The sequence below is a fragment of the Balaenoptera acutorostrata genome, chromosome 1, assembly GCF_949987535.1.
Source record: "Balaenoptera acutorostrata chromosome 1, mBalAcu1.1, whole genome shotgun sequence".
Taxonomy (NCBI): Eukaryota; Metazoa; Chordata; class Mammalia; order Artiodactyla; family Balaenopteridae; genus Balaenoptera; species Balaenoptera acutorostrata.
The window spans coordinates 168,029,247-168,041,423 of NC_080064.1; the positions used below are offsets into that span (position 1 = coordinate 168,029,247).

General features: G+C 42.8%; 1 protein-coding gene across 1 annotated transcript in view; it reads right to left on the reverse strand.

Moving 5' to 3' along the window:
• Positions 1-7,115, reverse strand: part of SCCPDH (saccharopine dehydrogenase (putative)) — a 46,905-nt gene extending 39,790 nt beyond the window's left edge. The window contains exons 1-2 of the mRNA XM_007167176.2: positions 6,782-7,115; positions 4,968-5,080 (exon numbers count right to left, since the gene is read on the reverse strand). Coding sequence (XP_007167238.2) covers positions 4,968-5,080; positions 6,782-6,971 — 303 coding nt within the window. The 5' untranslated portion in view covers positions 6,972-7,115. The remainder of the gene's footprint in view (positions 1-4,967; positions 5,081-6,781) is intronic.
• Positions 7,116-12,177: the final 5,062 nt, after the last annotated feature.

The window sequence follows — 12,177 nt, forward strand, 5'->3', positions numbered from 1 at the left end:
AAGTGGTAAGAGATGAATCTGGAGAGAAGCACTTGGGCCAGATCAGGAACGACCCTGAGTGCCATGTTATCAAGACTGAACTTTATCTTTTCTGCATTGCTGAGCCCTCCTAGAGTATTTTAAACAGGACAGTGGTGGAACGTTTATAACACAGACATATCACTCTGCCTGTGGTATTGGAAAACAAAACTCATGGCAGGTAAGAAATGAAGGACAAAACTAAGGAAGCGGAAGGATATACTAAGAGTGAGATATACTTAAAAGACAGAAATGACTGGACTTCCTGATTAGCTGGACATGGGGACCAACAACTAATGGCAGTATTAGCAAAATAAAGAAAGGACAAAGAGGTTTGGAGGGGATAAGTTTAATATTGTACAAAGTAGCTATTCTGAGCCTGTATGATTTTGGATCTCCCCAACTATTTGTTGCTCAAACTCAAGGAATTAAAATTTAAGAATTTTTATATAATAGTTAATACATCAGAGTCAGTCCCATTTCAAAGGAAGCATGACGAATTTTCCCTTTGTGAGGGAAGGGTCAGCGGAAGCATAAACTCCTCTGCTCCTCTCATTCCTCACAGCAAAAGATGGAGAAAGGAGATGGTCTGCTTCTTCTAGCCTTCAAGAAACAGGTAAAGGGACACTTCAAAGAAAAGACAGGGCACTACAGGGATTTACCTCTTCAAGTGGGTCACCTAGGCTCCTCTCTACCTGACTCCACAGCCTCAGCTCCACGTCCTCCTCCCCCTTCTTAAAAACAGCAAATGACACTGGAATTACAGGACTAGAGAAGTGTGTTTAAGTTCTAGCTCATCCTCTGCTATTCACCAACCATGCAAAATTACTGAAGCACTTAACTTCTGAGGCAACGTAGTACAAAGGAACAAACAAGGGCTTTCAAGGCAGCAGGACCCAAGTTCACATTCTAAATCCATCATCTACTAAATTGTTTGAATTTATTTACAAATGATATACGTGGACTACTATACTAATAAAATATACACTTTAAACATACATAAAATGGACATAAAGTTGAAATTAAAATAAGTACAAGTCAAAGCTCTATTTTCTTTCTGTACCCAATGGATCATCTTGGGTAATCTTTACACATATCCATTTGAAACTCACTTAGCAATTTCCTTGGCCTTTGGTTATTTTACCCCCGAATACCTCAAGTTGCCCCGTAGTTCACCTGGGTCAGAATCATCTGGGTCGCTCGTTAAACATGCTGGTTACTCAGTCCCACCCCAACTCCCTCCAGTAATAAGTTTTCTTGGGTAGACTGCAGTAACCTGCATTTTAAATGAGCCTCACTGGTGACTCTTACGTACGTTAGAGGTGGAGAATCACCTCCCTAGACATTCTCCCTGGAAAATCTCACCAACTTTCTGGATTTCAACTACAACATGTATGCTGATGACGTCCAACTCCTATCTCCAGAGCTGCTCACTGATGAGGATGCCTCATCTGTGGCTTCTGTTATAAACTTCGGGACCCGCAAGAGCACAGGACATGGGGCAAAACGAATGTCACTTTGGCTTCTTTTTCTCTCCTCTATTTCCTCGTCACCCTGACTTCCTCACTTGCTTAAAAAAATAATTCCACTATATAGTACGCATTTCCTGTCTTAATTCAAAAATATCTAGCAGACACCTCAGTTTCAACACATCCAAAATCAGATTCATCATTTTTCTCTCAACAGCAGTTTTTCCCCCTCCACTTCCTAGCACAGGAGACAATAAAGAATAACGCTTAAAAGTATTCATTCAGTCATTTTCTGTATATTTCGACATAATACTTGTTTACATATGCCTGACTAGTTTTACAGCTATCATTTAGCTCTCACCAAAGAGACCCTCACAAAATAGAGAAATGGGTAAAAAAAAAATATCTTCAAAGAAACAAATTATGACACCAAAACTGGTAAACTGGAGTCTACCCCTGGGAGCATAATCCATATTACAAAGTGAAAATGACCTTCCAAGTAGAGCTTAGGGAAGAGGCATGTTTTGGGGGCAAAAAGCTAGAGATGCCTATAAACCATCCAACTGGAAACATCCAGAAGGTAATTTGATCCACCAGTCTGGAGTTTAAGGGGTAGTTCCTCAGTGGAAATAAATTAATGTAGGCATCATCAGCAAACAGATGGTATTGAAAGCCATGGCTTTCAATTCTTTCTGACTACAACCCACCCTAAGAAATTCATTACACATAGTAGCTCCACACACAAATATATCTGACACAAAAGCTTCATGAACCAGTTCTTGCCTGTATTACGTGTAATTCACCCTATTTTCTATTTCAGTCTGTCTGAATTTTCTTTTCAATGCCTAGTCTTAACGTACTGAACTGATTTCACAAAGTTTAAAAAATACTGGCGCAGTTACAGTTTCTGTTTGGGATGGTGAAAACGTTCTGGAAATAAAGAGGTGACAGTTATATAAGATTGTGAATGTACTTAATGTCATTGAAGTGTATACTTAGAAATGGTTAAAATGCTAAATTTTATGTTATGTATATTTTACCACAATAATAATAATATTAAAAAATGGTCCAGGGAATATAAACAGAAAAGAGTTTCTAAGGCTTAAGCTCTGAGACCTCTGGCATTCACAGGAGGATAAAAAGATCCAACAGAGGAGACTGAGACAAAGCTGGTGGAGAAAAAGAAAACCAGGAGAGGGCAAGAATTCAGATACCAAGTGAAGAAAGGAAAAAGTGATCAACTGTCACAAATGCTGAGAGGTCTGATTAAGATGAGGACTGAGAACTGACGACTGGATTTGATAGGAAGGGGATGCTGGCAGAGTAGTTTCAATTAAGGAGTATGGATAAACGCCTGACAAGACTAGATAGAGGAGGAGGTGAGGGAGTGGAGACAGTAAGTAAGGTGAACTCTTTCAAGGAGCTTTGCTAAAAAGGGGCACAGAAAAATGGGAGTAGTTAGAGGAGCATGCAGAATTCAGAGAAGTTTTTCTTTAAATGGGAGATATAATCCTATATTTGTATGTTGAGAGAAATAATCCAATCAAGAGGCAAAATTTGATGAGAATAAGAATATGTGTAACTGTAAACCTGTAAAGTCTTTGAATACCATGTCCATGAGAAGCAGGGGTAGTTTTTCCCTGTAAAAGGAGATAAGGCAGAGTCAGGATACAATGCAGATAGGAAGATCTGGTGGTATAAATTCTCTTCTGACAGCTTGTATGTTCATAGTTTAAAAAAAAAAAAAAAGGAAAGAAAGAAAGGAAGGGAGGGAGAAAGGAAAGAAGGAAGGAAGAAAATCACGAGGTAAGAGTGAGGAAAAAGGAAGAAAGTGGTGGGATGCTAAAAGTATGAGAAAAAAGAAGTTATAAAACTGCTGCTTCAGTGAGTAGGAGAGAAAATAGCCTAGGAAAATAGATTAGAATTGCTGGAGGTCCTGAGGCTGCACGTGAGGTTTGTAACCACATACTGAACATGGGACTAGTCAGCATCGGGATGTATTTTTCTCCAGCCAGACTGGGTTACACATGTTCAGGTAGAGTAAGCAGCGAGCTGGAATAACCAGGGCTGGGGTTTCTCCAGAGTACTTCGGAGGGAGGGACAAGCTGGCTGAGGATGTATATAAGACAGTGATTCAAGCAACGAACCACAGACCACATTCTAAACTAGTTAATGAAATAAACAATAGAAATACATTTCATTTGATGACAATCAAAAACCTTTCTGGTTTCCTTTGATGAAATTATCAACAATTTTCTAGATGCTTAGTTTTCAAATGTTTTGACAATTGAGGAAGCTTCCTCAGATCCATAAATGTCACCAACGTTCACCCTGTTACACAGACCACAAGTGTCTCTTTCATATCCAGTCCAACAGCAGCAGCTAGAGGTTCTCCTTTCAAAATATCCGCTTTCAACCACTTCTCACCACCTTTAACAATCCTACCCTGTGCTTGGCTTGCTTGGCCCATTCCACTGTTGGTTCCCTACCATCTATTTTTCCTCTCAGAAACCAAAGAACTTCAAATACGTAAATCAAGTCATGCCCTTGCTTTTAACCATTCAATGGCTCTTTCACATTTAGAAGGAAACCCAAACCTTGATCTTGACCTTGCAGACCTAACCACCTAGTTCCTAGGTACCTCTCCAGTCTAACTCCCCACCTCTCTGCCCTGCTCACGCCCAACCACGCGGGCCTCTCTCACATCCCTCAGTCTGGCCAAGCACATGCTCATCTCAGGACCTTTGTATTTGCTCTTTCCTGGAACACCCTCTCCTCAAATACTCGCAGGATTTACTCCCTCACTGCATTCAGGTCCCTATGCAAATTTCAGTTCCTCACAGAGACCTTCCCTGACCATCCATCTAATAGAGACTGGTATGCCAATCTTTTTATCTCCCTTCCCTGTTTTATTTTTCTTCAAAGCACCTGTCACTTACTATTATAACATTATTTTTCTGTCTCCCCGCTGGACTGTAAGCTCCATGAGGGGTTTTCTGTTTTATTCACCATTATGTCCGTAGACTAGTTCAGTGTACATATAATAAACACTCAATAAACATTTACTGAATAAATGAACAAATCCTTTTTTAATACCTTTCTTTGTACATGCACTAACATATGTACTGGTACAGTAATACAGAATGTAATTTAAAAACAAATAAAAAGTAAATTATGGGTACATGCTCAAACTTTTTTAGTTAAGGGGCATGCAGCACAAAAAAAAGTCTGGCAATTATAGCTGTAACCACTAAATAAACCAGCACACATTCCTGGAGTCTAGTGTCACTCTCTCTCTCAGGAGACTTTGGTCATATCCATTTGCTTCTCATGAGAAGTAAAAACTCCCCATACGGGGTTAAGGCCCTGAATCAATTCTTCTGTCCCCTGTCCTTATGTTTCTCTGGAATATAAAATACCAGATTCTGCTAGAAATGAATAGACTGTTTGTTCTGATTCAAAGAAGGGCAGATTACTTACTGGTCCTACACAGTTGAGGACAACTGTTGCCTGTTTAGCCATTTCATCAAGTGAGGCTGGATTAGTGATATCACAAATTATTATTCCAACTTCAGATGACAGTGTCGGCCTTCCTAAAATAAGAAATAAACTGTTTTAAGCAAATCCCGATACAGTATTAGATCGCCCAGCCCTTCTTTTCATAATAACCAGTGACGGCAAATTTACTAAATATACTAAAAGCTAATTCTCCCTCTCAAACAAAAGATAAAACTGTTTTTAACCAGGTAATTAAAAAAATGGAAAAGACTATGACGAAAATGGAGTTAAAACTAAGAGTTAATAAAACACATTACTAAACTTTAAAAGAAAATCTAAGATAAGGAATGTGTAAATGACAACTCTATGCAAAATGCCAATTTTACAAGTTTTCAGATACTGAGAAGACGATTTTCCTGACCTCCTCTCCAGGAAGAATTATACTATTATACTATAAAAGTAGTTTCTCATCAACGATTGAACAACTACAAACGATAAAATTATGAGGAGGGGAGTTAACATCAACACAATGAAACAAAAGAGGACTGAGGTAAAAAACAGTCTAGGGAAGAACACTCAGGTTCATAATAAGGAAATAACTGGAATAAACTGAATCAATAGAGTAATGCAGGTTTCATGGCTCAAGGTGTATTTCCTGCAATAACCTGATCTGGGCACTACAAATGGTAGGCAACTAGGCTATACCTGTACAGTCTCGTTGAACAGAAAAGAAGAAAGGGAAGCATATATTTTAGTCGTGAAGGTATTTCTCTTGGAAAAGTAAAGAAAGACCAAAAAGCTCTTTGGTCAAGATTCTGTACTTGGGAGTGGCAGCAGGAGAGCTGTATGAGAGTCCAGCCTACATGGTATCTTCTGTACCAACCACAAACAAAACAGGTTCCAAAAATAGGGCTCTGTGTGGAATTACAAGGAAGTGAGATGAAGGTGAAGGAGAAGAACGAAGTATGCCCGAAACTCTAATAGGTGCTGTCTGTCTGTATGACAGGGCTGTAGGGTGGAAAACTGACAGCCAAAGTTAAAGGCGACTGACTCCTAACTTAGATGTTCCCACCACGGGGAACATGGGTAGGGTCTGTGTGTGTGTGTCTCTCTCCGCCACATCTGTATTCCCAGCATTTAGACTAGCACCTGACATTAAAAAGACCACTCAATAAAAAAAGACTGAAAGAATGCCGAAAGGGTAAGTAAACGGCCGAAACAAAAACACCAAAAAATTTTTTGGATGAAGAGTGGGACTGCTGGAGAATGCTGACAAGTAAAAATTAAATTAAAAAGTAAAGCCACAGCAACGTTCGCCACAAAACTCCTAAGCTTCCTCTCCCATCTCCAAAACACAAGGCAAAGGGAGAGCACAAACCATCCTGAAGGAACCAGTGCTCTACTTTTGTACCCGATCAGACATCAAGAGACTTCCAGGCCCACCAGGTTACCCCTGCTCTAGAAGGGGACGGAGCAGAGAAAGGAAAAACTAAAGTTCCTACTTCGCCAGTGGGGATTCCCTAACTCTGGGAGAAATTCAAGGGGAGATGTCTCTCTCTCTCTCTCTTTGTTTGTTTAGGGAACGGAACGAAGCTCTGACGCCATCAGGAGCCCCGTGCTCCTTCCTCCTCCTGGCCGCTAACAGCGTTGGGGAGCTCGAGGGGCACCCAGGGAGAGAACCTCTCATTTCAGGCGACTGAAACCCCTCAGCCGGGAGAAGGGGGCTTGGGGATGAGAGCCGCGGCGGTGGGGCCGAGACCGGGGTCCCGGGGCCCCGTCCCAGTCGCCCCCTTTACCCAGCTTCACGGCAGCCCTCTCCAGGACTCGCTGCAGCTTCTCCCGAGAACGGCCCGCCACAGCCCAGGGCAGGCGGGAGCTCCGCTCCGGGGACACCTGCTCCCGGGCCACCTCCTCGGTCACGAACTGGCCGGTAAAGCCAGAGGCGCCGAACACCACCAGGTGGAAAGGCCTCTGCGGGGTCGCCATTACGAGCCCACAGCGATGCAAGGACCAGAACGGGAGGAGTCCACGGCGCCTGCGCCTCAAGCAGCGACCCCAGGCTCCGGCACAGCAACCGCCTCCTCCGCGGCCGCTGCGGTCTCCGCTGCTTGCGCGCCACGTTCCCGAAGGCCAGCGCGCGCCGCTGCGCCAAGGCCCCGCCCACGCCGCCTATTTCTGGCGGCGCCGCTATGCTTCCTCCTCCTCCTCCTCCTCTGCGGTGTACGCCGCGCTGCTGCTGGCGGCCCTGGCTCGCGAGGCCTGTGTGCTTGGGGGGCTGGCGGCAGCAGGCGGCGGCCCATCCTCCGCCCGTTGTTGGTCCTGCATAGCTCTGACTGCCCCAGGCGTTGCATCTTTTCGCTCTCCCGAAGGTTGTAGGGAGCTACTCAAGGAGAGAGCTCACGAAAACCTTCTGACGGCTGAGAGCACTTCCCGCGCTGAAACCCCCCCTTTTTTTTTTTTATTTTCGAAGCACATTGTCTAAGGGGGTGTCTGAGGAGCCAGGTGGAGGTTGAGAGTGGACACGGAGTCTGGGGTCCGCCCTCTGTCGTAGGCCCCGCCTCCACCGCCTCGGTGCCCGTCACCTCCGGGACCCCCTTGGTGATGCGACACACAGTTAATGGTGAACCTCCGCCGGAAAGAAACTCCCAGAGTTGTCGTGCCTTTGAGCTGTGAGGTAAAGATGAATGGTGGTTCAGGACCTCCTCGAAATGCAGAAGAAATCAAAAGTTTCTTGAGCAGTATTTATATAGTCAAAAACGTTTTAATATAAATAAATGAATAAGTGAATACATAAATAAATGGGGGAGAAGAGACACATCTCCCAGTACAGAGGCATTCCAAATAATTTGTGTCATTACGACCTTCTCCAGGAGAAGAGTTTAACTCCCTCCCCTTTGAATATAGGCTTTGCTTAGTGACATACTTTAAAGAGAAGAATGTGGAAAGGGGGAGGAGGGGTGGGAAAGAGAAACCAGGTAAAAATTACCCTGGCCAAATGATCAAGGTTAACATCATCAATACATCATGTTGATAGCACACATCCTTAATATGATGTGATAAGAATGATAGATACTTCATCTCTGTCGGGTTCCTCGCCCAAACTCATAACCTCATTCTAACCATGTTGAATATTCTAGAAAATACCTGCTCAATACTCCCCAAAATGTCAAAGTCGTGAAAAAACAAGGGTGGTAGGAGAAACTCTCAGTAACTAAAGGAGCCTAAAGGGACATGATGACTAAATGTAATGTGGCATCCTGGATGGGACCCTGGAACAGAAAAAGGACATCAAAGAAATGCTAGTGAAATCCAAATGAAGTGTGTTTAGCTAATCACAATGCACCAATATTGGTTTCTTATTTGTGACAAAGGTACCAAAGTAGAGTTAAATGTTAACAGTAGGGAAGACTGGTGAGAGGTATAGAGAACGCTCTGTACTATCTTTAACTTTTCTGTAAATCTAAAATGATTGTAAAATTTAACATGTAATTTTTTTTTAATAATAGTGATTTTAAGACAGTTTATTTTATTTTATTTATTTATTTATTTATGGCTGCGTTGGGTCTTCGTTGCTGCACGCGGGCTTTCTCTAGTTGCAGCGAGCGGGGGCTACTCTTTGTTGCGGTGCGCGGGCTTCTCAGCGCGGTGGCTTCTCTTTGTTGCATGGGCTCTAGGTGCAGGGGCTTCAGTAGTTGTGGCTCGCGGGCTCTAGAGCGCAGGCTCAGTAGTTGTGGCGCACGGGCTTAGTTGCTCCACAGCATGTGGGATCTTCCCGGACCAGGGCTCGAACCTGTGTCCCCTGCATTGGCAGGCAGATTCTTAACCACTGCACCACCAGGGAAACCCCAACATATAATTTAAAAAGAATTTTGTGCATTTGTATCAGATGCATGTAAATATGTCATCTCATTTAATGCTATTCATCAAGCATTTCCAGAGAGCTTATGTGTGTCAAACTCTGAAATAGATCCTGGGAATACAATGATTCCCTAATTGGGGGATAAATAGTTTAATTGCAGTACATGTGGCAAATGAGGGGAGGCACTATCTCTAGGGCAGAAGAAACAAGAGAGGCGTGTGCTAGGTTACATGCTGTTGATGATGCCCAACTATGCCAGGGACCCCTGCGTGTGCAGTCATGGGTACAGTTCACTGAAGAGGGAGTCTTCCAAGGGAACCTGACTTTGATTTCAATTAGTAGAGCTTAGATATAGAAGGATTGAGAGAGGGACAGGTGTTTGTTTATTCATCCAATAAACATTCAGTGTGTGTGTCATATGTACCAGATCCAGAAACCAGGGCCAGATTTTGAAGTAAAGTTATATTAATAACCCTCATTAAAATATGAATAGATGGATGCTTTTTAAATTATGAAATATATTAATCACACAAAAATGGTAAAGCCAATAACAAATATGTACCCACCACACAACTTAAGAAAAATATTCCATGGAGTGAGGCTTCTGGGTACCCATCCCTGAACACATTTCCTTCCCCACCCCCTAGGTGGCCACTTGCCTCAGTTTGGTTTTATCATTCTTGTACATGTCTCCTGAGCACATGTGCAAGGGAATATTTTAATACATATCTAGGAATTAAAATAGTCCTAGAATATGCACATTTGAGATGTAATCAAACTGCTCTCCAAAGCAAATGTACAGATTTACACTCTCAGCAGGATATGAGAATTCTCTGTTGTTTAATCTATGCCAAAACTGGGAATTGTCAGACTTTGAATTTTTGTCCCTCTGGTGGTTATAAAATGGTACGTGTTCAAGAATTTATTGAACACCTGTTACATGCTAGACACTAGGAATAAAATACTGAGGGTACTGCAATAAACAAACCAAAGGCTCTGCCTTCATGAAATTTACATTCTAGTGCAGTAGACTATCAATAAAAAATAATCTTACACATATGCACGTTTGCAAAAATATTTGTCCAAGCATGCTCATTGCAGCATTGTTTGTAATAAGAAGAAACTGAAACAACTGCAGTGTCCTTCATTAGAGGATGTGTTAAATAAAGCACGATATCCTATCCACTTAATAGAAACTATGCATGTAAAATCAATGAGGTAGGTCCATGTATAGTGGCATGGAAAATTGTTCAAGATATATTGTAAGTGAAAAGAACAAGTTTCCTAACAATCTGAGAGCATAAATCCTTTGTTAAAGATGAAAATGGGGCTCCCCTGGTGGCACAGTCGTTAAGAATCCGCCTGCCAATGCAGGGGACACGGGTTCGATCCCTGGTCCGGGAAGATCCCACATGCCACGGAGCAACTAAGCCTGTGCGCCACAACTACTGAGTCTGTGCTCTAGAGCCCGCAAGCCACAACTACTGAAGCCTGTGGGTGGGCTTAGAGCCTGGGGTCCGCAACAAGAGAAGCCACGGCAATGAGAAGCCTGCACACCACAACGAAGACCCAACACAGCCAAAAAATAAATTAATTAAATAATTTTTAAAAAAAAAGATGAAAATGACACGTGTATATTGTTGACTGAAAAAAAAATGCACAACTTGAGAGTTGTGAGTTAAATTTTATTTGGGGCCTAATAAGGACTATAGTCCGGGACACAGCCTCTCAGATGGCTCTGAGGAATTGATCCGAAGAGGAAGGAGGGAGGTCAGTATATACGTGATCTTAGTGAAGGGGGGATCAAATCAAGCACACATTTTGGCAGAAGGTTGCTGCTTGTCACGAGAAGGTTGCTGTTAGTCACGAGGAACAGATGTCTCTGTTAATGATTTTAGTGCTTTTCTAGGTATGAGAAGATGCAAGAAATTGGGCTCATAAAATCTTCTTCTAAAAATATCTGACTATCTGAAGGCCTGTTCTGCCAGGTTTTCCCAGAGCACAGTGTCTCATTCCTGATCTCTGCCCTGAAATTCTTTCAGAGTGTGTTGAAGATCAGTGACTACAGAGGCTAGTGACTTCATTCTTGTAGAACCAGATGGTGAGTGACAATTTTTAGTTGGCAGTATGCATACAAAATGTTGGAAGAATATATGACAAATCTTAATTTTAAAAAAGAGCTGTAACAAAACATAAGAGAATAATGTGAACTGTTGGTGGGGTGTGCACATGGGAGATAAATTGAATACACTGCTGTGTTCACATGCTTTATTATTGCTCTTTCAACACCGTGTCCAAACCGGTTCCCTTCTTTCACCGGCCGTTTTAGAGGCTCCTCTGTGGCTGGATGTAGCAAACTGCTGTCTAGTTTCCTTTCCGCTGGGTGCAGAGGTGCTTTGGGCACTGCAGGTGGTAGCGCGGTGCTGGGCTCACTTCCTAGTGCGGCCCCTGCTTCCTCTCAAATCCCTGTTGTCCGTGTGTTCTACATCACTCCCTGTGTTTATCTGTTCCCTGATACAAGTAATAATGAGATACTGCGCTTCCCACCATCCCTTAATTTTTAGAATGAAAAAATGGGCCTAGAATCTGGCACTTTACTCTCTTTCACTTGATTAATTGAGAATTTGACTATGCAGAGCTGTCAGATAACTGGTAGGTGGCTTGAGGTCACTAGGTCTCAGCTTTAGGACGTTCACTCCCACATACAGTGTTCAGCGCTCACCCAGGCTAGGCAGCTAGGCAGTAGCTTTTGAGCTTTAACACCTATGTGTGAACAAATTCTTTAGCACCCGAGTCCCACTTCATCCCCTTGGGAGCAGTTCGGGGTCAGCTAGAGCCCTGGAAAAGAGAGACCCTCACCAGCATGACTGGAGGGGCGGGGGCAAGCTGGCCCACGCAGTGTGCTTAGAAGGTAGCTCCTCACTAGCTGCCATCCTCGGCTTCTCTTATTTTGTCTTTGTCACCAGGTCTCAGCAATTTACAGAACTCTCCCTCCTTTCCTTCCTTCCACCTGTCATCTTTGCTTCTGAATAAGAACCATTTGTGTAATACCAATACTTAACCTTAAGAAAGACATGCATTATGTGGTTGTAATCAAACCTGATGATTTCAGATGACCTACTTACATCTTCAACGTGGAAAAGATTAAGAACAAAACAAATTCATCTAAACTTCTGGGCAATCCAGTTGACTTTTAAATGTAAGGATGGAATTCCAAACACTTAACACATTCAGCTATATGACAGAAAGTAAATCTATGGATATGGTATTTTGTGAATGATAAAAGAAAACCTTACGTTAAAAAAAAAAACTGTAGGGCTTCCCTGGTGGCGC